Source organism: Brachypodium distachyon, chromosome 3 (assembly GCF_000005505.3).
Source record: "Brachypodium distachyon strain Bd21 chromosome 3, Brachypodium_distachyon_v3.0, whole genome shotgun sequence".
NCBI classification, from domain to species: Eukaryota; Viridiplantae; Streptophyta; class Magnoliopsida; order Poales; family Poaceae; genus Brachypodium; species Brachypodium distachyon.
In genome coordinates, this window is record NC_016133.3 from 11,229,980 (window position 1) to 11,254,081 (window position 24,102).

Genomic DNA, 24,102 nt, shown 5'->3' on the forward strand with positions numbered 1-24,102 from the left:
CTTCCCCTTCCTAGTGGTGGGGGGCGCCATGGAAAGCAAGGGCGGAAGCTGGCAGGAGCGCAGGGATACGGGATGCGGAAGAGGATGTAGGCGAAGGGGCGAAGTGTTGTTCCCCTTTTGGCAACAGTAGAGGCTTTATGACGCTCAGCCGTTTGGTAACGGCCGGTTCCGTACCCCACGGGTGCGCGGGGATAACTCCTAATCACTGGGAGTAATGCGCGGAGTGGCCTTAACTACCATATTTGGGGGGGGGGGGTTAGGGCGGAGATCGCGCGTCCACTGCTCCGCTTGTAACGGCGCCGTACACGGGCCAGCGAAGGGACGCGGGCCCGCGACTGATCGGGGCCCGCGCGTCGGTTAAGGGTGTAGCCCGGCAACCGACCAGGGGGAGACCCTTCCGGGAACAGGTGATGCCGGGGGCCCACGTCCGGGGGCTACTGTCGCACCAGTGGCACCTGGGGTACCACCGCTGCGCGACGCGTGGGCCCCGCTCCCGGGTTCCCGGGAAGGTCTCGTCCCGGGGAGCGCCTATGAGCTCCCCGGCAAGCTACCAGCCCGAAAGGGGCTAGCGGGGCTTCGGGGAATATTCCCACCGGGGCACCTCCCGAGAAGCTGCTTCCCGGGAGGGGGTTCCCGGGTGCGTTGGGCTCGGGTGCTTCCCGAGGTCGACTTGCTGGTACTGGAGGCGTGGGGCCCAGTGGACAGCGCCACGCGGGCGCATGGCGGGCGCGGGACGCGCGGTCCCACCAAGGCAAGGAGTAAGGCGCACGGCTCAGTAAACGAGCCGACCGATGGGTAGTTACCCGTCCGATCCAAGGAATAGTGGTTGTCTAATCCTACCCTAGGGTCTTAGGCCCCTAGCAGCGGAGGTGGCACCCATGCACGCCACCAGCTCACCGCGCGGAGTTGCACGCCTCCCCGTTGGACACTTGTAGCTCATGCACCGTGGCACATGTGGCATCCCCTTATGTATAAAAGGAGGACCCATGCCAACGGTCAAAGGGGTTAGTCAGTTAGTTGGTTCGGACGAAACTCGCTCGACAGACGCTTAGTGGCTCCAGTTGGCAGCCAGCAGAGAGCGGCGAGGAGTACCTAGCCACTGAGAGAAAGCCAGGGAGCTTGCTTGGCAACTTGTAAACATTTGGTCCGTAATCAATATCAGCTCAGACAGGCAGGACGTAGGGTTTTACACCTCCGGGTGGCCCGAACCTGGGTAAAAAACGTGCGTGCATCTGCTCTTGGACTAGCACGTACACCTAGCACTTCGTCTCGCCGGCCCCGTAGGGCCTCAACGGCCGAGCCGGCGATCACCAGGTCTCCGCCCCAGACGCCCCTACCGAACCTAAAAGGGGGACGTGGCCGCACGCCCCCGGTGTCGGAGCACCGAGCGACGACGCTAGGAGTCAGTGTTGAAGAGCAATCGAAGATTGTGATTTGCCATCAACCAGTCTGTGAAGGTCCGGAGATCACGTCAAGATCTACCACGAGTAACTGGGTGAGACTTTGGTCTTAACTCAGGAGGATTGGGTTGACTTGTGTGTCCGCGAGTCTTGTGTGACTCAGCCCACTCAACGGAGACGTAGGATTGTGCCAACAATTTGAACTTTGGAAAACAAATCACTGTGTTTTCAGTCCTGGTGATTTCGTTCATCAACTTTTACTCTTTGTTGAAATATAACTGATTCATTATGTTATGTCTTCATTGTTGCTGCTATAAACTTGTTCATCTTTCGTCTTTCCGCTGCAATTCTAAAATTGCTAAGTGTAATCTTTGTTGTTGAAATACTGTGACTGTCCTCAATCTTCAATCTTCATTTTAAAAAAAGTTTTAAACTGGTCACATTCACTCCTCCTCTGTGACATACTCGATATCAGCCACAGTGCCCAAAAAAAACAAATCAGCTACAGCTGTATGCATTTGGAATTCTTTTGCTGCAGGTTAATCAGTGAGGAGATATATACTCCTACCGTTCGTCGTCGTCTGATCTGACGGTGTGCCTCCATGTGAGAGGGTTAAATGCCAGCCGGCCCCTCGATCCATCGCATCCAATTCCGAGCTCGTGCTACTGATCTGAAAGCTCCATCCCTCATTCGTTAACTGTAGCTTTCTAAACCTTAGCTACGTACTGCACTCGCGATCGCATGCATATATATTCCCTTCTTTCAATACATGACGTGTTATATATTTCCGTGAAATACATGACGTATTAGCTATGTCAGTAACGCATTATGTCACGAGATTGCAAACTTTATTTATCTAATAAACCATAATTAATAAAGTAATTCCTTGTATTTTTGTATAAACAATTGTAACCTAACATTCTTTATGATCCAAATTTAACCGTCACAACTATGTTTTCATGTGTAGTACATACATATCTTGATAAAACTGTCACAATTATTTAGATGGGAGAGGGTATGTTAAAAAGAGAGAGAGTAGTGCTTGCCAGAGCAAAAAAGTTGACAAGTTCTTTTTTCCTTTTGCAGCAAATAACAATTGACAATTATATATGGCCCATTAATTAATTTGATTCATTCATTTTCCCCGCCGGCCAATTCGGTTCCAATTCAATTATGTACATGCACGATGAGTTATTGGGTCCATGGCAGGCACGTCCTTGGCGGGTCATGACGGCACGGGTACCAGCTAGGTTCCGACACCTGTAAGGAATACGTCCTGTACGATTTTGTTACTCTGATTTTTCTTTAAAACAACTTTTTTCTTATCTTTGAAATACAGTTACATCGGAGATTTAAAAGGGTATAATTCTAAGAGGGAGCCGATGTTGATCTCTGAGAGTGGATTTTTTTTTTACATAAAAAAAACAGGGTAGTCCGAAAGAAGAAAACGGGTAAAGGGTAAAATGCATGGCTCTCGGTTAAATGGGCTCGTCCCTTCCCTGCAACCCCATCATCAGTTGTGGCCCGCTATGTGCGTTATGGGATGTACGTAGCCCAGCGTATATTGTTAGCCCATGATATGCATATTTTGTAAGCCCGCGCCGAAACATGTCCCGTTCTTCTCTCGTCATCAAGAGAAGAAAAGCCGGCGCCGTCGTTCAACTTGCTCTGCTTTGAAATCCATCTCTTTATTTCTGTTTCTGATGAAGTAAAGTATAGTAGAGTACAAAATTCGATTCAGTTGGTGGCCTGCTGCGCACACACTGCGTACGTCTCTTATTCAATCTTGCTGGGAAAAGCGAAAATAAATCCAGGTGCTGCCTTTCTTTGACGCACAACGGCACAGGCGCCGCATACTTGCGATTTGATCATTCCTTTCTAGTCGCTGTCGCTGTCGTCGTCCCGGTACCCGGCGCGTCTGGCCATGTCCTCCTCCACCTTCTCAGCGACGCCCTCCTCGAGCTCGTCCTCCAGGTAGCTCGCGCCCACCGCCAGCGCCAGCCCTCCCAGCACCCCCGCCGCCAGCCCCGCCCCCATCCCCATCCCCTTCTCCTCCACCGCCGGCTGCTGCGCGGCGCCGTATGCGGCAGGGTACCCAGTCGGCGGCTGCCCAGCGTACCCGCCGGAGCCATAGCCGGGAGCGGCGGCGTAGGGGTCGCGGGATCCGGCGCCGTGGGGAGCCGGCGGGTAAGACGAGGGATCGTAGTATCCTCTGGCGGACTGACGGACGGCGACGCGGACGTCGAGGCGGCCCTGGGGACGTCCGGAGGGGCGGTGGAGGCGGAGGGAGCGGGACACGCGGCCGCCGCCGATGCCCCCGGCCTCGCGAAGGACGTCGCGGAGCGGGAGGCGCGCGGAGCCGATGAGGAGCGGCGTGGACCCGGCGGGGGCGGCGTGGACGACGTCGATGTGGAGGACGGCGTCGTCGAGTCGGCCGGAGGAGGAGAGCGGGAGGGTGAGCTTCTCGTCCCAGACGGGGCGGTCGGCGTTGTCGAGGTCGACGCGGGTGGAGCACTTGGCGCCGGAGTCGGAGTCGAGCCAGAGGACGGCGTAGGGCTTGAGGTCGCCGCCGTCGCGCCAGTTAACGTTCTTCAGCTCCCGGGCTGAGCCCACCGTCACCTCCACCTCGTACCGGGAACCCATGCTAGCGATCGAGCTAGCTTCTTCTTCTTCCTCTCTTGCTTCTGTTGTGACTTGTGCCTGAGTCTGAGCTTGAATTTGGTTGGTTGGAATGAGAGATCGAGGGCGGGCCGGGGTATAAATAGCTACGATGACGATGAGAGGGAGGGCGGGAGGATCATTCGTCAGTCTCTCGTTTCATCGAATGATGGCGCCACCCATCTTTGGGAGGTCTTTTGTTGGGAAGAACGTCAGTGGTTGGACTTGGACCGGACGACGGGCTACTTGTGCTCATCAAGCTCTATCTGCACCCAGTTTTATGGACTTGTCATTTCTTAGCAGCTAATAAGGACTGACTCCATGATCATACTCACACAAGTACGGTACGTAGTAACAAGGTGACTTTGTCATTTCTTAACGGTGGCAGGGAGACAAACGAGGTAAACTGTGGACAACGCCAGTGTACTCCTGCTGCAAATGCAAATGTATTCATTCAGAACTTTTCCGCTGGGTCTTGCATGATGGAAAGGGTAGAAAGCCCGGTCTCACAAAACTCATTCAGAAATCAGAACCTGTCCAAGCCAATTCATGTTGGAGCTTCACGCGGGAATTGCAGACCAGCCATAAATGGTTCTAGAAGCGCGGGTAACGGAAACTAAGAATTGACACCCAAGTTGGTATTAGCTCCCACAAGGGCCGCGACGTCACAGGCCGCCAACCAAAGATGAAAATCAGCAGCCCAACCGACCTGACCTATATCCAATTCTGTTCCGTCCTACGAGTCGAATTAAATTGGTACCAATATAGGGGGATGTTCTTCCAACACAAGCAGCCCAACCGACCTGACCTATATTGGTATTCAATTGGTACAAACTGAGCAACACGGTTCCGGCGCGAAACCGCGTCTCAAATCTGCACGCGGCCGAGATGCTGCTGACACAAAAGGCACACATACTAATCCATCCGAGTAACTGAACCTTCATCCCTTCACCCATATAATCTCACGCAATACAACCAGCTGCTCCGGCCACACTGCCACATGCAGTTATTACTAGTAGCGTCAGCCAGAATTTAACATCCACAAACCACATTTGAATCATATATAACCAGAATTATTATTTTTTGCCAACTCTAGTGGCCTGTCATTTCTCAGACTTATGCCAAATACACTTGATGTGTTCAACCAAGCACACCTGCAATATACCCTGGATATGGCAAAGGGTGCACAACCCACTCACACACTAGTCTCGAATGCATGGAACCATTTGCATAGGGGAACTAAGCCGCCAGACTTTTTGAAGCTATCTCATAGACGTTCTCAGAGAGTCCATTGGCCGAGATGATCATCTCCAGCTGGGCCTGTACAAAACAAAGGGCTGCCGTGTTAGACCAAAGCCCATACCCCTATCCAGCAAAATAAGCTACCCCACTTGCATCAAATTTCAGATACCTTAGCAAGAGCTTGTCTGGTCTCATCGTACCGCCTCCACCGAGAGAACGCTGACACCATGCGAGATGCCACCTGATTTTATAATCCAACAAATATAATCACGAATTCACAATAACCAGAATCAAACACTAAATGGAAGTAAGCCATTTACACAAAGTTAGCACTTGAAGCAGAACAAACCTGAGGATTTATCTTGTCGAGCTGTAAGACAACTTCACCCAGGAACTTGTAACCTGAACCATCCTTGGCATGGAAACTCACAGGTGACCCACAAAATCCTCCAATTAAAGAGTATACCTGAATCCAGGACAAATCTTCAATATGAACCTTAGATTATATACCAAATTTAAAGACCAGAGAGGTACACAACTAACTGTACCTTGTTGGGATTCCTCATGTCAAAAGCAGGATGGGACAACAACTTTCGAACATTAGCTACATTTCCAGGGATGTCCAAGGTAGCTTGAAGAGCAAACCACTTGCTCACAACCTATTGGAACACAAACAAGTATATAAGCTCCCATGTAACAAAAATTAATCTCTACTTTTAGGCATTGTATTACAATTATTTTGCAAGAATCAAACAGTTGTACAAGCAGCAACTATCTTACCAAATAATCATGCTTCCACTTGTTATAGAAGTCCAAAAGGGCATCATCACGAACTTGACCTGGATTTTGAGACAATGCTGCCAAGGCAGCAAACTGGTCGGTCATGTTGGTAGCAGAGTTGTACTCCTTCAATGCAAGTTCAGTGACGTCTGGCTCGTTCATGGATGTAAGATAAGCTGCAAAATCACCAGAAAATATATCAAGATACATTGCGTGGAACATAATTACCATATTGAAGCACAATTTTCAAGGACAAAAACATACCGAGACATGTATTTTTCAATGCACGGCGAGCCACATTATCATGGTTAAATGCATAAGCTTCAGAACTTCTGTTACTTGTAGCCTAAGATAAACAGATATAAGTAAAAAATTAAGGTGATACAGCTGAAACAAGATCAAAGCCAGTCCAACACCACTTCAACCAGTGTTAGTTCCAAACGCCCAAATAATCACCCCCAGTCATGGTGATAACAAGGGAAATTACATAATGCACAATTTCAGAAAAAAAAATAGTGGTTGGCTGGTGTCACTTACAGCTGCAAGAAGATCATCTTTGAGTTGAGAGGCGAGTTCCTTCTTAATAAAGGTGCGGACAGCATGAACAGCATCGGGGTCTGCAACTGCCATCATGTCCATAATCTCCCCTTGACCAGGCAGAGTTATTGCTTTTGCAATGAATTCCTGTACAAGCTCAGGTTAGCCATTTATAATTGAATTTTGCGGTCACCCATTCCAACTGAATGAGAAAAAATAATTACTTTATCCAAGCTTGTGCTGCGCAGGATTGCTCTAAGTCCATCAACAAATTTTGGATTCAGAGCCAGTGTTTTCTGTTGCTGGAAGTCAGCCACAAGACTGAGCATCAATTTACGTGCCAACACTTGACCAGCTTCCCATCTAAGGAAAAAAAAAAGTTATATTCAACTCTGTTAAAAAGGCAGATATTTTCAATGGGGAAAGGAGCAGAAACCTGTTAAATTCATCTGAATCGTTGGCAAGTAAGAAATATAAATCACTCTCAGTCAGATCAGAATCAAGACGGATGGGAGCACTGTATCCTCTCAACAAGGAAGGAACTGGTCTCTCAGGTACATTGTTGAATATGAACTCTTCCTCCTTCTGAAAGATAAAAACACGTCTCATTCAGTGACCTTAAAAATCAGACAACAAAGCGAAGAAACAATTGAATATCTACTGCAAATAGAAAAATTAGAGGCTGATAGAACGACCAAAGGTTACTTGATTAGGGTTAAAATCTGAAATCCTATGAAACTTTAGGTCTCCAAAACATGCCTTTGAGTTGAATTGTACAGCATGCTAGGATCATAAGCCATATATGGTAATTCAATGGACTAACCAACTTATACCCCTGCTATTAGCATTTTTGCAGGAAGAAGATAATAATTCTCGTACCTTATTAAATTGAAGAACTGTAGTGAAGATTGGCTGACCATCATTAGAGACTGTTCGGAGTATTCCGTCACTGTAAATGGAAGTCAGGGGCATATCTTTTCCAGTAGAATCAACAAGTCCAACAGCAACAGGTATGAACATTGGCTCCTTCATCGGTTGGCCAGGAGTAGGTGGCACCTCTTGGCTTTAAACAAAAAAAAAGATGGATGGATTTAGAAAGCCTTTCACAAATTAGCTACAAAAGGCTGAATATCAGGATGCACAAAATCCATGTTCTGCTAGAATCAACAAAGGAAAATGAAAATCAAGCAAAATTTAAAAATAATCTCAACTTAGATTGATTATCACGTTTTGTAAAATTAATTCAAAACTGGAGAATGCAAAAGCTTACCTAAATTTCAAAGAAAATGTCTGGGAACTTGCATCATATGCCGAAGTTACCTTAACAGTAGGTGTACCTGCTTGAGAGTACCTATTGGACGGTTCTTTGAAAATCAGATCGTGCTTCAAACAGGTAAAATGATTGAATAATGGACATCTATTACCATTGTAAAAAGTTTGGCAGTTGCGCATTATTTGCATCACACATGGCTGAGTAGAAGTCTTCACAGGTCACAGCTTGCCCATCATGCCTTTGGAAGTACAGATCCATGCCCTACAATAGAAGACAACATGGTCAATAAACGAAATGAACATATAACACACATTCGATTGCTGAAGAGAATGTACATAACCCATCGCACGCATAATATGTAGTAGATTCACAGAAAGGCAATGTCCTGGATTTATTTTTTTGGCTGAAAATGTCCTGGATTATTAAGTTCCCCTTTTTTTGGCATAATTCCAAAAAAGAAAGAAATAATTGAGTACCCCATTGCTTTTTTATGTTTAAGAAACAGTACTATTCTGTGAAGGAAATAAATTGAATCCCATATTTGACCTTACCTTCCGAAAACCTGAAGCTCCAAACAGTGTCTTGTACATTCTGACAACTTCAGCACCCTGCAACAAGTGCATATCCATAGGTTAGATCCTACAGTTAATCTCTTTAAGGCACAGAAAATGACAAATTAAATATACACACCTTCTCATAAACCTGTGATGAAATCCCATAACCATCGGATGAAGAGGTAAAAGGCCGCAAAAGAGAATGTTAGAACGTTCCTGTTACAAAGTTTAGCTAATAGAAACAAAAGGGGAAGCATACACACCGTGACTGCAAGGTCGCCACATATAGGGTTACCAAAGAAGATTCATCGGAACAGGTTTCAGGGGTTCGTCAGGGGATTGTTAGTAAATATGTTAACAGTGCCATACATCTCTTTACGTGGATAATACTTCATAGACAAAGTAACTCACCGGTATAGAAGTTGTCCATCTGGCAGTCAAATTAAATAAATAGATTAGTATTACACACCAGATATCTATGGTAGTTGCACATTAAATGTAACTAAAATCAAACAACTGAGACTTAAATGATCACCTTGATGTACGAATGAGGGCGAATAGGATGTGCCATAGGGCCGGCATCCTGGATATCAAGGGAAAAGTAATGATTAAAAAACATGTGGCTCAGTCGCTGCCAGTTGAGCTGCCAGTTCATTGGAGCATCTCATGAAACTAATTAGAAATGCAGTAACACAGGATACAAATGTAAGGAACCTGAGGAAATTGATAGGATCTAAGTTTAGAGACATCAGCTATGCGTTTTACTGTGCGACAACCAAGATCAGATGAGAATTCCTGCACAGCCAACTTTATTAGTCAGAAAAAAATCATATTCCCTCCGTCCAACAAAAGATGTCTCAAGTTTGTCAAATTTTGGATGTATCTAGACATGACTTAGTGTATAGATGCATTCAAATACAGTCAAAGTTGAGACATCCTTTGTTGGATGGAGGAAGTAACAAAAGTTACAGCACATAACACATCTCTACTGCATTAGTACCTGATCCCTGAAGACAGTTAGTCCTTCTTTCAAGGTTAGTTGGAACCAATCGCGGCAAGTAACTCTGCAATTAGATAGGCGCAAAGAGGTTATTTCCATAGACTAATCATGCATCTGAACTCATCAGGCAAAACATTAGTTGCATGAACATGCTTAAAGTTGTATGATTCAAAACATTTTGAAGCACACGGAGCCAAGTAAGATAAAGAGCTGAAAATGCTAGTAAAGATGCAATCAGCACCAGAGCAACCAGATAAGATCATCTTTTGAGGAGACATCAATAAATAAAAGATGCATCCAGTATGGTGTTGTTGTTAAGATAATTACCTATTCCCAGTCCAGTTGTGGAAATACTGCAGGAATAATAAGTAGTCAAGGTCAGAAGTTACAACTAATTTACAAAGTTAAAATTATGTGATCAAAACAAATATAATGGAAATGAAAAACTGACAACTTCTTTGGGATATACCTCATGCCCAATGACGCCCAAAATTGCAGCATAATCACCATCAGTGGCAGTTTCTGGTGATGCTAGCACAAGTCTAGATTGGAATACCTGTTCATTGATAGAACATACTATAAGCAAATTTTTATTGGTGTACAAATATTTCCAAAGCAGAGGCAAATTCTTACGTTCAAACTCTTGTTCTCCATTGCTCCCCTGCAAATAATAAAGAGTTATTCCATCAGTACAAGGCAATGCCACTAAAACAGCTGCAATACTACCAAATTTATTTTGGCAGAAAACAGATGCAAAAGGGAAACAAACTTACATATTGAAATCAGGAGTAACGACAATGTTGAACAAATCAAGATCATATTCAAGACCAAAAACCTGGCACGATCCAAAGGAGGAATTGGATTAATTATCTGATTAATAATGAAGTCAATGATTTGATAGAGTTGCAGAAAAATCACAAGACAAATGAGTCTGGACCAACCTCCTCATCCCATTTCATAGCTTCTTTAAGAGAGTACATAGCATGTGATGTTTTTGGTAAATCTTCAGCAGGAGTCCAAATTCGAAGTGTTACTTTACGGCCAGAACACGTAACAAATGAGCCCTCCCGGCACTCATACTGACCAGCAACTAAAGCAAACAGGTAGCATGGTTTCTTGAACGGATCCTCCCACAATGCATAATGCTTTCCACCCTATAGATAAGAAGAAGAAAAAGGCATATGGTTAAACATATCATTCAGTGGTATGACATTAGCTCTGATGATTGTATAGGAAAGTAGTGTACCTCAAGATCACCCTGCTTGATAAGATTTCCATTAGACAGCAATACTGGATACAGAGTTTTATCACCTTCAATACGGCAAGTATACTTCGCCATCACGTCTGGGCGATCCTGCGATAGCATTTAGCATTTGCAAATATAAGTCAAACAAATGACAAGAATGGTAAACCGTAATATTCGGTGGAAAGAAAACCTAGGTGGATTTGTGTGATGCACATTCATACTTAAGTTCAATATATCATGTCCCGCAACAGAGAGAATCATCATGGAAATCTACAGGTCATCATTTCCAAGAAGGCAAAGTACCTGAAAGTAGGTAATTTTCCGGAACCCTTCTGCTTCGCATTGGGTGCAAAAATTACCAGTCGTCCTGTACAGACCCTGTAAGCTTACAACAAATCAGAACAGAACACCAAAGATTTTAATCTGAAGATCTAGTACAGTCTGTGCCCCTCTTTAGTGTGTACCTCCAAAGACGTATTGAGCTGAGGATAGATCTCAGTAACAATTTCCAAGTTGAATACACCAGCAGGTGGTGTCAAAATTGTCAGATGGCGTGGATCAACTGTATACTTGTCACTCTAGTGTTCAGCAGACATATGAAAGTCAGAAAATTACTTTCATAAAATCCTATATATTTTTCCAGAAAAAAAATGCTTATGAGCTGCAGCTGGCTTGCAATAACTAAGCGTGTAGAGAATGGCAGGAACCACACTATAATTATTCAGTGTAGACTCACCATTAAAAGTTAAAACTGTACTTATAAGATAATAAGAGCAAGGCTGATGAAAAACATGGTCGGAAGCATGCAGTATGAATCCCACATGGGGCCTCTTATTCTCTTGACAGCTCATCGAATATACCATATAGCAACTAACTTATAGGCTTCTTTCCCTGTCTGTCATGTACACACACACCTGTATTTTGTCCAACTATTTATGTTTCAATAAGAACTTTAAGAGCATTGCATGTAAACAGATTCTGAGCTTTTAACTGAAAAAAAAAAGTTTCTTCCTTGTCTCTAGAATAGTCTTACAATATCCCAACCCATTTCTCAAAATACTAACATATGTGTATCACGTGAGTGCATGCCCACATCAAGTAGATGCTACATGATAAAAGAAAAAAGATCACATGGAATATCACCTTAAGCTCTGTGCCATTGACTTTGATTGATAGCAGCTTTAAATCACGTCCATGAAGAACTAGCGGAGATGAGGTGCCTGCTAAAAAAAATATTACGAGAGCTTGTGAGGAAGTCCAGCACCCCATTTTGAACATTCCAAACTGAGAAAAACAATTAATGAAGAAAGAAACATCCAAGGAAGACTCGAAAGCATATAATGATCAAATGGTACTTTTTAAAAGGTAGAACAGTGCTCTGATTTTCTAAGTCAAAGTGCCAATGCAAAGATGAATTCACCTTCATTGCCTGGAGATACAGCTATTTTAGATGTCACTATGGTCTCATCACTGCCAAGTTGAAATTCCAAATCCACCTGCAGTATAATTTTTTACAGTAATAATTTAGAAATATTATACAGATAACAAATAGAAAGACTCATAGCCAATTTACAGGGAAGTATAACTCAGACTTGTAAGTTTGTTGATCATACAGACAGCACACGAGCACTGCTATTGCTATTGTGCATTATGAACCAAGATATCAGGTTCTGAAAGCTGTGTAGGATTTACAATTGAAAAACAAAGCTGTGTAGTTACCGTGTCAAACAAATAATCAGGTTTCTTGTAGTCTTTCAAGAATATCTCCTTAGGAAAATCCATCTCTGGTTCTTCAGTTGCAGCAGGAGGTGGTTCTGTTGCAACCAAACAAGCTGTCCGCTTGCTGACAAACTTTGAGCTCTGAAATATGGAGGAAAATAATGAGGGCACAACCTGAAATAGCCAACTAAATACATTGCATCTGACCAGTGAAACAAATCAAGAAATACGCTTTATTAACGTGCTTCCCGGTTAATTCGTGATTTCTTTTTTAGTTACACAATGCAATAAGTTATTACCAATCCAATTCAATCAATTTTAAGGAAACAAATAAGTAGCGTTTACTAAAGAATAGTAACATATGAAAGGCGATACTAACATGTAACGACAAGGAAGACCTGGACCTTGTTCCTGTCCAATGTGAACCCTACAACAACACAAACCGAATTCTATAAGCGAAGCAAGTAACACCATGCAACAGAGATGAAATTAAAAGGGGGTAACGCTGCGCAATAAATACGTCATCATCACAAAGCGACAAGATTACAAGAGGGGCCCCACCTCCTTGGTTAGATTAGCAAGACAGCTAGAGTAGTTTTTCTGAACGGAACCCCTCTTTGGTGAGGAGAGCGGCAATCTCTGAGACTGGCAGAAGATAAGAAAAAAGGCGGGAAATAGTCAAGAGAAGCCCAGTAAATCACTCACTGGCAGTATAGTAGAAAATGGCTCCGCGACATACAAATATGAGCCACTGCCAATCTATTACAAGTGAATGTCAAATGCATCTCCTGTAGAATAGTACTAGAAATAGCATACATGGATGAAGAATCCCAACCAGTCAGCAAAACGAGTAATCTAACTTGAAAGCTACACTGTCGACAGCAATTCCAGCATGGAACATTAGGAAAACTTTCATCTGACCAATAAAATCTAATCTAGCTACTACAAGTCTAGAATTTATTTACAGAAACTAGGGAGTAGTTCAGTTGAGGGAGAGTGGAATCACATGGAAGGGAGAGAACACGCCGAGAAACCCAGCCTTAACCAAACCGCAACCTTGGCACGCCGCGGCGGGGTTAACGAGACGACGAGCCATTCCAAATCCCCAACACCGAAACTCGAACACCTTAACCCTATTATAGCAAACCCTATCACCATCATCATAATCATCACATCATCAACAGGTAGTAAAAAAATTCCTCAGGGGCGGATCTAAGGTGGCGTGCCGAGTGCGGACAGAAAAATTCGTGGAACTCGGTTGGGGATCAAGCACGGGTGGAGGAACCAGTAGGTTACAAATTGGGGAATCCGTTCGTGGGGTGATGGGAGGAGAATTAAACGGTCGGGAGCGAGAGAGTCAAAGGGGAGATCAACCTGCGGTGGAGGCGCTCGCGCGAGGAGCAAGACGAGCTAGGGTGCTGGGGCGCTCGGAAGACGGCAACGGGATGGGAGGAGAGAGGATGAATGATCTGTTACCTCACGATCGGGGGGCGGCGGCGGCCGCGGTGCTGTCGGTCGCCGGAGCCGGAGGAGTGAGCAAGTAACCGAAGGAGGAGGGATATGGGTGGTGGTGGGGATAATCAGCAGACGGCCAGGGGTAAATTATAATGACACGTGGGGACAACTAGCAAATAAAGGCCTTCGTGGCCCGCTTGTCGGGGTAGGTGGAGTTGGGTGCGTTAGTGCTGTTTTCTTTTAATAAAAAGAAATTAGAGGATTTTCTTTTTAATAAATGATCCGATGATTTTGATGAGCTTTGAGGCCCACCTGGCTGTGATTTTGATGCCTTGAAAAATATCTTTCTCTTTGATTTTGTTTTTTGAGTGGAAGCCCGTTTATGATTATTTTGTTTTTTGAGCCCGTTTGTGAGTAGTGACTGGGCATCAAATGGGCCGCTCTGTATGGCCCATGTCCCGAAATTCTGTTAGGCCGTACAGGAGACTATTGGGCTCCTCCACATCTACCATCGTGGCCTCCTCTAAAAAAAAAAACCTACCGTCGCGGCCTGTCTACATTTGAGAGTTTTCTTTTTTACTGATGTTTTCAATATTTCCCCTAAAATAGCTTCCAATATTTAGGTTTCTTTTGGCATTGTGGTTTAGATTCTCGTAATCTCGCTTGCCACATCCGTTTTTGTTTATCTTATTATCTATAACCAGTTTTGCTTGTTTGTGTATGTATTTCTTCAACAACCAGATTATAAATAAGTATACCACAAGTCCACAACGGATGCACTTTGGCAATCCCAAACTGAGCCTCGCTTGATCGAGATTGTCTTACAAGTTCCCTGATCAAGCCATAAGATTTGATGGAAAATGGGGGAGGGCAGAGGAAGCTTGAGGCACCCCACCAAGACACGTCTAATTACATTACGGATGATGCTCTGACGATGACTGCGGATCTGGAGAGACAACTTTTGAGGGGCATGATGAATCCACTGAGATGCCTGGTTAGAAGGATAGAGGCGCAGTGAGAAAGCTTTAAAGATGGGAGAACTAGCGCGTTGGGGGCGGGAGAGGGCTCTAATGCTCTAGGGTGCCATGCCACGCTGTTGCTCATGCCTATATAATTCAAATTCAAATATGAACTCAGAATCAAAAGTCAAAAGAGAAGAAAAATGAATGGATACACGGGATGGTCCCGGGCCCTAGCTAGGTTTAGCTATACTAAGTCATGTCTAGATACAATTAAAGTTTGACAAACTTGAGACATCTTTTGTTGGACGGAGGAAGTACCTTTGATCCGTATGTCTTCCTTGGGAGACCTTTGAGCTGTGCTGGCAGGAGCTAGAGTATTTCTTTATAAGAAACCTATATATACAAGGAAGAATACAACGACGGGATCTCGGTCTCGGACCACATGCAATTGAAATGAATCACTTCAGTTCGCTCCTTGGAACGAGGCAGGCGCGCGGCCGACCGATGCAAATTACATAAGCTAATTACTAGTGCAATTTAAGCATGTAAACTTACATAGAAATCTCTTAACTATAGCACTGCTGGCATCCATGCGATCGATACTTCAGTTTGAGGCAGTTAATCTAGCTAGCTCATTTAGTTGGATAATTCCCTAGATTAACTGCATGCCCCACGCCAAACTGTTCCATTATTTGCACTTTCCTGAAGAAATTCACCTTTTTTTTATTATCATCTGACCCACTATATGCATGAATATATGCATGACTAGAATCTGATCGAATTGGAGAATCTCGTGGAGAAGACATCACTGTCTTTTACGGACACATACTCCAGTATACTAGCAAAACTGGGGGCATGAAAACTGTACATACTGAACCTGGCAATCTTCCATGGAAACTCCCAAACTCCCAGACTGAGAAACCATCAGCCGATCAGATCATTACATGAAATCAAAACATTGTCCCAAAGCCCAAAGGGCTTCATTTGTTGATGTAGTAAAACTAATTAACAGCAAGGTGATCGATACAACTGCCTCTTAGCTTAATTTATTACTCCTCCTGATCAGATCATCAGACAGAGATACTAATTCGTTCAATTCTTCAGTTACTGATCCATACGAAATTAATCAAAAGCTAAGCACAATAATCCTCGATCGATCGAGTTCGAAATCGACCCATCCTACATACATAAATAACAACAATAACTGCCTGAGATCGATTGTCGCCTCGCCGGCATTGGCTAGAGCTAGCCAGCTAGTAGGGCGGCGGCGGGCGTGCATGCTGATGCTGGTGTTGAGCTTGCGCCCATGCAAGATCGTGGCCGAGCTGCAGCCCGGCGCCCCCCGCCATGGCCGGCATGCCGCCACCGAACATGGACGGGTCCACGCCGTGCACGGGCATCATCGACGCCATTGTTGCCTCGCTGTGCGGCGGCGGCATCCCATTCCCATGGCCATCTTCCTCGGCTCCGGCGGCGTCCACCTCGTCCAGCGGCAGCCTCTCGTACGTCGCGTTGGCGAAGGTGGACGCGATCACCATGACCGGCCCCGCCGCCGTCAGCGCGCCGACCACGCTCCCGCCGACCACCTGGCCCTGGCCGCCGGCGAGGTACACGGTGAGCCCGGTGGACCCGGGCGGGGCCGGGCCGGGGAGGAAGGTGCCGGTGAGCGAGAGGATCTCGAAGCGGCCGCGGAGCGCCACGACGGACCCCGCGGCCGGCTGGCGGAGCGCGACGTCGGCTACGGTGCCGGCGCCGCTGAGCACGCAGACGCCGCGCTGCCTGCGGCGGGCAAAGGCGGCGATGGCGTCGGCGATGTCGGCGCCCCCCGCCACCTCCATGACGTGGCTGCGCAGCGCGTTGGGGCTGTCGCGGGTGACGAAGATGGGCGGCTTGGGCTTGTTCTTGGATCCCGCCGGCCGGCCACGCGGCCGCCGGTTGCCCGTCACCACCGCGCCCGGCCCGGCCCCGGCGTCGGCGCCGTTCGGGGACTCGGTGCCGTCTTCTTCGTTCTTGGCGGCGCCCAGCGGCGGCGGCGACAGCGATGAGGGCTCGCCCGCGCTCGGCGCCGGCGGGCCCAGATCACGGCCCTCGTCCCACCACCTGTTCGCCATATGCTAGCGCCTTCGAAGACTTCTCTAGTCTAGGGTTTTCTTGCCAACAGTAGCTAGAGCTCTCGATCGACCTGCAGCTGCTAACTCCATATATTAGCTTAACTGGAGATCTGTGTCTGTGTTAACTAGTTTGACTCTCTAATTACTTGTTTCTTGCTCAACCTCCTTAATTAATTTGCACATGAAACATGCAAGTAGCTAGCCAGCTAGCCGATAATTAACAGAGAGATGATTAAGAGAAACAAATTAAGAGTAGTAACTGAGCAAGCCTTCATGTCGAGATCCAGCTCCAAAGATCTGATGAGCATATATACGGATCGATCCATGAACTCAAGCAACTACACAGCTAGATATCGATTATGGCAACAATTAAGTGCTAATTTGGAGGAAATCAAAACTGCCGGGTAGTAGAAGAATTGGGGAACTAATTAAGCGAACCGCAAACTCTAATTGTTTGTACCTTTGTGTGCCCTCTGGATGGACTTGAAGATCGATCGAAGAAGCTAGCTAGAGCTGAGCGCCGAGAGAGAGACGACCGATCTTATCTAGCTAAGCTCCCTCCCTTCTTCCTCTTGCAATTGTTTGCTAGCTAGCTGCTTGCAATTGGTGGGTGGATGGATCGATTCCTTGTAATGATTTTTCTTGTGGGGGTTTTATATATGGTTCCCCAAGCAGCAGTGCTAGCTTTCTATGACTTGGGGGGAAGAGAAGACTTAATTTGCTCATTAGCTGAGGGTGAAGTGACAAGAGGGGTTAATAGATGCTAGCTTAATTTGTTCTATTCCAAGTTGGTACACACATGGAATATGCATGTGTGTGCAAGCATGAAATATTAAAAGAAAAAGGAACAGGAGATGTGACGTAAAAAGGCCATGCTCACCCTCTTGAGGATAAAAACACATGCATGTTTATTAATGTAGCAACAAAACATGCATCATATATGTACATATTTTCATGAGTGAACACCCTGTACGATGTCGACCAACTATTTTTTTTTAAAGACACACACATATCGTCTCTGCCTTTGTATCTCATATTTGTAAATTAATATACTTCGTTTTGGACATGCATGGTCACAGTCTGACAGTCTTCAATAGGTAATTAACTTTTGGTTGTTAATTAATTTTCGTACAAAAATGTTAACACGCAGTTATAGATCCAGTGGTACTATTATAATGCATAACAGAGCAATTAATCCCGTATTTTTTGTATATGCAATCAAGTTAGAGAAGAAGAAAAAAGTTTGATTGCACATTCTTTAGCTAGGACGTCATTTAATTTCTAGAGTAGAGGCTATAGAGAAAATGGAACTAGAAATCCCTAAACTATAGATCACCACTTTGTCCGTTGGGACGGCTCTCCGTTAATAACTTGTTTAATTTTCTGCGTTGGGCCAACAAGTGTACCAACATCTATTGATTAATATTGCATTTTCCATTCAACTATATATAGGGAGATGACATGATGAGCTATTTGTCCAAACGTTGACTTGTCAATGGAAGGACTTCTCATCCACTTCATGTTAATTAGTGCTGGAATTAATCATATTAACGGAGCAGCAGTTGATTAATAACCATTGACGAACTAAACAATGGAGCTTCAAACCCAAGGGTGATTAGAATCCAATCACCCGTACTAGATGTCAATTAAACCCTGCGTATATATATAGACAGGCATACATATAATGTCTAATCAGATGGATCACTTATAATATGCTTGCCATCCAAGCTGTGATACGACCCGTTTACCTTATAACCCAACCACATCCGAGAATCTATAGAAGTACAAGACATTGTTTCTTAATTAGTTCAATCAATCAAACATCGACTGCTAATTAAGTGGAGTAATTAACTGAATTCTTTATCCTTTTCTGCTTAACAAAAACGGAGAAGGACAAACCGTTTGCACATTGTTCAATAATTATCAGTGTAGTAGAGCAAAATAATTAATCAAGCTTCACGATCAAGGACAACATTGGATTATCAACATCAAAATTATTAATGTGCAAGAAGACATGCCCATAAGCCTCTTTTGTCAATTTGAAGAGTCCAGAGTAAGTAAGCTAAGCTAGTAGCAACACCTGTACAAGTTGTGTGTGTACAGGTTGTCATGGACAGAAGAAAACAAACACCTAGCTGTGCAGGAGTCCTACCAAGGATTATTAGTTTTTTCCTAGGGTGATTAGTTTATTGGCAAGGGCCATACAAAGCTCCTAATGATGCGTGAAAGGGGGATCAAAGATGTCTTAATTAGCTTTAATGACAGCTCCTAGTAACAGATTATAAAAGGGCACAGATTCCTGTGGCTGCTTAATGGTGGTCCTGTCTTGGCTTTGTTTGATTAGGACCTTTGTTTAATTAGCTAATGCAAAGTTCAAGATGTAAGCTCTTCAACTAATGTCACGCCTCACTTTGTTTAATTAGGTAGATAAGCTCGGTTAGCGCGACACGTCAAATAGCAGCAAAGTCGAGACCAGACCGTAATCATTAGTTAAGGCCGTATGTTAATCTTTTTTCTTACAAAAGCCACGTAGAATAGTACAGCTGCTAAACCGGATCGACCAGCATCACATCAACCTGCAGTGCTCTTGTGCTTCAAAGCTTTTGGATTAGTTAAGGTTATTATCGCTAAGTAATCACCTCCAGACACTTGTGAAAGGTCAGGTGAAGCTGGAGATGAAAAGTAATGATAGACTAGCCAGTTAATTAGTGGCAATTACACGGATGGATTGATCGGATAACCTTAGCAAGATCGAATTCTAGCTAGCTACCTACTTAATCGTGCAAGTACCGTACGTACGGCTAGCTTAGGACACGATATGACACTCGTAATTTAATCTATCATGCATCATATGCAGGAGAAGGCCCGAGAGACACTAGTTAACCAATTTAGCCAGGGATGATCGATGACAACACCACACAGCAACAGTGATCAGCAAAGTCAATTAAGGTTGCTAAGTCATTGCATTTCTATTTGTTTTGCAACGCAAATTAACCTGTTGATTGCTTTCCTGTCGATCGTCAGGTCATGGTCAGGTTGGGCTTGCCTAACGCAACACAAGCTAGCTAGACACAGTAAAAAAGAAAGAAAAGAAGAAGCTGCAAGTTGTTTTTGTCAGGTTAGGTAGAATAGTTTAATTTTAATTATCATGGACGAAACGTGTGGTCGCCATCACAGTAAAACGCAAGGCAACAAGACATAAAGACAGACAAATTAGTCAGCATTTTGACATCTGCCTTCGACTCGACCGGCCACTTGCATCAATTGCACCATTTCATTGGTGATCCCAATCAGAAGAGCATCTATCCAAGTAAATCTGATGCCGTTGCCAAGGGATCTCCCAGCAAGAACAATATGCACATGCATGGTGATCAGAATTAATCCTGCTTGGATGCTTTTTTGCGTTGCATTGTAAGGGTGATCGAAAGATTTTTGGTGCAAGTGCAGCACCAAAAATGAAGGCATACATATATGTGTATATAGATCATGTTGTGACACCAGCAGCATCTCGTGCCACAATTTGGCAAACTGAGCAGGACCTATGTTCAGGTGATCGAGCGCGAAAAATCGGATCATATAACCAGGCAGATACTGAAATGTAGAGTAATCAATCTATGCATCTATCTGGTCAGGTAGTATAAGAGCAAGAAGGCAGCAACGAAGGACGCAACCATGGTAGCCATTCTGCGGCTTGATTTGGTCTCAAAAACCTATCATGAGTAGTCAAGTTACTATTCAGGATAGCAGAAAAGGTGAAGGTGGAAGCAGTAGTTGATCGGCAGATGTGGAAATCCCTTACCATCTTGAACTTGTCCACAGTCCCAGAAAGAAATCCTCTTGAAGTGTCCATATCATTACCCTGAAAAAGGCAAAGAATGTGTCAAGGGGTGTCGTCACACTGTTATTGACAAGGAAAATAGCAAGTCACGGGCAAGAAGCTAGTACCATCCGGTCCAGCATCCGGTTGTGATTCTCCACTTCATCATGTATATCGCCTGTCAACTGACAAGACAACAGATTCAGAGAACCAGATGGTAACAATGCCTAGCACTAGAGACTAAGCTACGTTTTGATCTAACGCATTTAAGAGATCTTCACAACTGAATGATGCCCCGCATAGTTATTAAATACACATCTATATGAGCTGAAAACTAGACAGTGAAACACACCAATAAATGTTGTTTCTATGACCTGAATGTTACTATGTAGTAATCCTAATTATCAATATCGTGTACGTATGGTTTATATGTGTTAATCTACACGGAAGTTGAATTCTGAATGAGATCAATTCAATTTTGTGTACAGATGAGTCATGCACTAGTTTCCTGGGCCAGAAATATGCAGTGTAGAACGAACCACTAGTATGGTTATACAGAAGTGTCAAACTCTTACTCCTGTTAAGCTTCGAAACTCAACCTGGTTTTGATAGTTGGTACAGAGACTAGTAACCTGTTAGCGCGAATTCATCTCTACATATTTCTACCATCTTTATGAGAATTTTCATTTCTTGCTTGAGGCCAGACAGTAAAATAATTTAACACCAATTTTAAGTTAAAACACAAACCCCTCGAATTATTCTCCTTAAAATAGAATTTTTCCCATTGCAGTTTCTGCTAGATTTCCTGGTTTTTTAAAGGTTATAAGAGTGTTTGCTGGTTTGCACGACACCATAATTAATTCAAAGTGTTCAGCAGGCTTCACAAAAAATGAAGTACATCATACATACTCTTTTGAGAATGCTGACCCTCTCATGCAAGTTGTCCACAGCCTGGTCATTCTCATGCTCATGAATTTCACGAGAAGAATATGCTGAGCCTCTGATTCCACCTTCTTCAATTCCATCAAATAAAGCAGCTCTGTGGCTGCGGAAATCCCTACAAACAACAAAGTGAATAAAAAGGCATTACTACTGTCTAGATAGCATCCAAAGGTCGGATCATAACTTCACATTACCAAAGTTAGACATAAGTAACACAGAAAAAAAAAGAATTTAACTAATAAATAAAACCATGGCGAAGTAGCTACGGCAAGTCCTGCTCATACGAGTACACCTGTGCCATTAGTTGGTGTTGTTGTTGACTTGGAACCAGTTATGTCAAGAAAGGGTGCAAACTAACGGCAGAGTGAGCGACAGTTACGAATAGTCCGACAACATTACAATGATTCTAGTCCACTCTGTATTCAAGAATATATCCTTTGCAAATAAAGTAAAACAGCAGGAAACAAGCAAGCTCAAATGATTAAAATTGTTCAATAGATGTGTTCCGCCACCAAAGTTGTCACACGAGAAAGAGCACAAGGAAATATGATAACATTCAGTCCACTTTTAATGCCTCGATCGTTCTGCCCCATGGAGTTCAGTGGCCTCCACTTTCTTTTCCATCTTGTACTTAACAAGCTATTTTTCATATGTGTTAACGCAATGCCGCACACATCTTTTGCAGAAATATGATAAGACATGAGCAGCTCAGTAACCCAGGCAACAAGAGAGGACTAACTTATCAGTAATATCAGGCCTAAAGCACGAATAGACAGCTATTCAGATTTCAGATAAATTCTTCAGTTATTCAATATGCCCCAAAAAATTCTTGAGCCCCGATACTCAATGCCAAAAATTATCAAGTAACCGTCTTTTTCTGGGGAAACAAAGCATGCAGATACAGCATTGCAACAATCTAAGTATCTAAGGATGATGTAAACCACATTGCATCTTCCAACCGCACACACATCAAGCGAAGCAAAACTAATCGAGGCCCCTCGCTCGCCATCGCCAGCAATCACTACCGGCGAGGTGAGCGTGAAATAACTAGAGGTGGATCCCCGGGGCTAAAGATCCTCACCTCCTGGAGTTCATCGGGAGATTGAAGCGCGCGCGACCACCAATCCGGCCGACGAGTAATTGACTAACCGATTAACCTGCAGAACGGGAGGAAGAAACGAATCCAACGCCGATCACCGGGACGAATCGTGACAGGAGAAGGTGAGAAAGCGAGTGAAGGACCGCGAAACCTCGTCGGGGGTCGCACCTTTGCGGGGAGATCTGTGCCGGTGCCGCCGGTGCCGTCGAGGAGGAAGGAGATCTCAGTGGAGGCGGAACTGAACTGATAGCCCACACTCTCTTTCCCGGGCCGGGCCCAATATATCATAGGCCCATCACCCGTTTCTTATAGAGGATGGCCCATTTGTTTCCTGTTCGACAACCATCGCTGCGGACTGCGGTTCCGGCTCCGGTGATCGACGGCGCCGGAAAAGAGAACCACCCGGAGGAGAGTCCAAGGAGCTTGCGGTAACCCCAAGGCTCCTCCACGCCAAATGGTTTCCAGGTATTGGTAGTAACCAGTTCTTCACTGGTTGCTTATCAGCTTATGGCTTGCTCGATCGCCATGCAGTGCACTACACCTGCTCGACGATATGCGCGAGAGGAGTCGCTGCATCAGGCATATGAGCATTCCCCGTATCACATTATCTCCAGCTGTTTGGTATCTTTAAGCTTTTACTCGCTTCCTTGTGATGGATTCAGTGTCAGCAAATAGGAACTAATTGCTACACCATAGCGCGCACTAGTTTTGCTCTCCATGCCCAACACTAGCTTTGTTCTGTTGGGCATATGACCTATGAATTGAGATGCAAAGGCACATCGAAAACTACTGTGTTTGCGTGCTGTTATGGTAACTGCGGTACCTTTCTTTCTCATTCTCTAACCAAAAGAGCTGAACACCTCAGTTTTCGGCATTCCATGACTAACTTGTGAAGTAAGGAGTCCAAATTGAGTGGAAAGGAGGAGAGGTAATAATTGCATAGGATATAGTGTGATTAACGAGATTAACTCATAAGCTGATAAGCACGAACCTCACTGATCATATTGGCATTAGCACAGAGTCACAGGCTATTGTAACTTTAAGGTGAAATATTGTTTCGGAGATTGGGACTCGAAAGAAATAAAAATGATGAATTTAGTGACTTCTAAATTGTTACTCCCTCCGTTCCTAAATACTTGTCGCTGTTTTAGTGCAAGTATTTAGGAACGGAGGGAGTACTTACTAAGCAGTACATGAAGACCAGCCTTCATGCTTGTTGCTTTATGTTCTGCACTTTCATTTATCGTTTATTTTTGTAAGACACAGTGGTCGTTTTCAGCCCGAGAACAAGAATTTGTCACAACCC

The 24,102-nt window shown here is 44.5% G+C and overlaps 4 protein-coding genes across 7 annotated transcripts; all 4 read right to left on the reverse strand.

Annotated features, from left to right (window-relative positions):
* Positions 1-3,070: 3,070 nt before the first annotated feature.
* LOC100829104 (protein SRC2 homolog) lies at positions 3,071-4,845 on the reverse strand. The gene has a single exon (XM_003571218.4). It carries the CDS (start codon positions 4,042-4,044, stop codon positions 3,280-3,282), a length of 765 nt encoding a protein of 254 aa, XP_003571266.1. The 5' UTR covers positions 4,045-4,845; the 3' UTR covers positions 3,071-3,279.
* Positions 4,846-4,988: 143 nt separating this feature from the next.
* On the reverse strand, positions 4,989-14,020 carry LOC100838708 (puromycin-sensitive aminopeptidase). Of its 2 annotated transcripts, none has more exons than XM_014901073.2 (34): positions 13,887-14,020; positions 13,417-13,543; positions 12,972-13,055; positions 12,790-12,837; positions 12,411-12,551; positions 12,112-12,187; positions 11,835-11,911; positions 11,156-11,269; positions 10,995-11,069; positions 10,692-10,799; positions 10,387-10,599; positions 10,219-10,280; positions 10,079-10,106; positions 9,915-10,001; positions 9,773-9,798; positions 9,446-9,509; positions 9,160-9,240; positions 8,981-9,028; positions 8,857-8,875; positions 8,709-8,713; positions 8,582-8,593; positions 8,443-8,499; positions 8,043-8,152; positions 7,889-7,969; positions 7,498-7,681; positions 7,055-7,203; positions 6,843-6,981; positions 6,619-6,765; positions 6,346-6,427; positions 6,082-6,257; positions 5,850-5,960; positions 5,651-5,767; positions 5,471-5,542; positions 4,989-5,379 (listed from the first exon to the last, which is right to left on the reverse strand). In XM_014901073.2, exons 2-34 carry the CDS (start codon positions 13,504-13,506, stop codon positions 5,299-5,301), a joined length of 2,964 nt encoding a protein of 987 aa, XP_014756559.1. In that variant the 5' UTR covers positions 13,507-13,543; positions 13,887-14,020; the 3' UTR covers positions 4,989-5,298. The 2 variants fall into 2 exon arrangements, with proteins under 2 accessions (XP_014756559.1, XP_014756558.1); XM_014901072.2 differs by having other exon boundaries at positions 11,835-11,914.
* A 1,721-nt stretch (positions 14,021-15,741) lies between these two features.
* Positions 15,742-17,733, reverse strand: LOC100829403 (AT-hook motif nuclear-localized protein 20). 3 transcript variants are annotated; one of them, XM_003571219.3, is made up of 2 exons: positions 17,399-17,733; positions 15,742-17,009 (listed from the first exon to the last, which is right to left on the reverse strand). In XM_003571219.3, exon 2 carries the CDS (start codon positions 16,936-16,938, stop codon positions 16,081-16,083), a length of 858 nt encoding a protein of 285 aa, XP_003571267.1. In that variant the 5' UTR covers positions 16,939-17,009; positions 17,399-17,733; the 3' UTR covers positions 15,742-16,080. The 3 variants fall into 3 exon arrangements, with proteins under 3 accessions (XP_003571267.1, XP_014756191.1, XP_014756190.1); XM_014900705.2 differs by having other exon boundaries at positions 15,742-17,018; positions 17,399-17,731; XM_014900704.2 differs by having other exon boundaries at positions 15,742-17,015; positions 17,399-17,719.
* A 2,573-nt stretch (positions 17,734-20,306) lies between these two features.
* LOC100839222 (bet1-like SNARE 1-1) lies at positions 20,307-23,097 on the reverse strand. Its single transcript, XM_003573170.4, has 6 exons — positions 22,965-23,097; positions 22,779-22,854; positions 21,665-21,812; positions 20,884-20,940; positions 20,738-20,797; positions 20,307-20,648 (listed from the first exon to the last, which is right to left on the reverse strand). The coding sequence occupies exons 2-6, from the start codon at positions 22,790-22,792 to the stop codon at positions 20,559-20,561; spliced, it is 369 nt and encodes a 122-aa protein (XP_003573218.1). The 5' UTR covers positions 22,793-22,854; positions 22,965-23,097; the 3' UTR covers positions 20,307-20,558.
* Between the last annotated feature and the right edge of the window lie 1,005 nt (positions 23,098-24,102).

Coding starts and splice junctions, on each gene's coding strand:
- LOC100829104 (XM_003571218.4), bottom strand. CDS start 4,044: ATGGGTTCCCGGTACGAGGTGGAGGTGACGGTGGGCTCAGCCCGGGAG.
- LOC100838708 (XM_014901072.2), bottom strand. CDS start 13,506: ATGGCTCGTCGTCTCGTTAACCCCGCCGCGGCGTGCCAAGGTTGCGGT. Junction 10,107..10,218: donor GTTACTCCTGATTTCAATAT/GTAAGTTTGTTT, acceptor TATTATTTGCAG/GGGAGCAATGGAGAACAAGA. Junction 7,204..7,497: donor CAGTTCTTCAATTTAATAAG/GTACGAGAATTA, acceptor TTTATCTTTCAG/AAGGAGGAAGAGTTCATATT.
- LOC100829403 (XM_003571219.3), bottom strand. CDS start 16,938: ATGGCGAACAGGTGGTGGGACGAGGGCCGTGATCTGGGCCCGCCGGCG.
- LOC100839222 (XM_003573170.4), bottom strand. Junction 20,941..21,664: donor GGGTCAGCATTCTCAAAAGA/GTATGTATGATG, acceptor TTGTCTTGTCAG/TTGACAGGCGATATACATGA. Junction 20,649..20,737: donor CTGTGGACAAGTTCAAGATG/GTAAGGGATTTC, acceptor TACTCATGATAG/GTTTTTGAGACCAAATCAAG.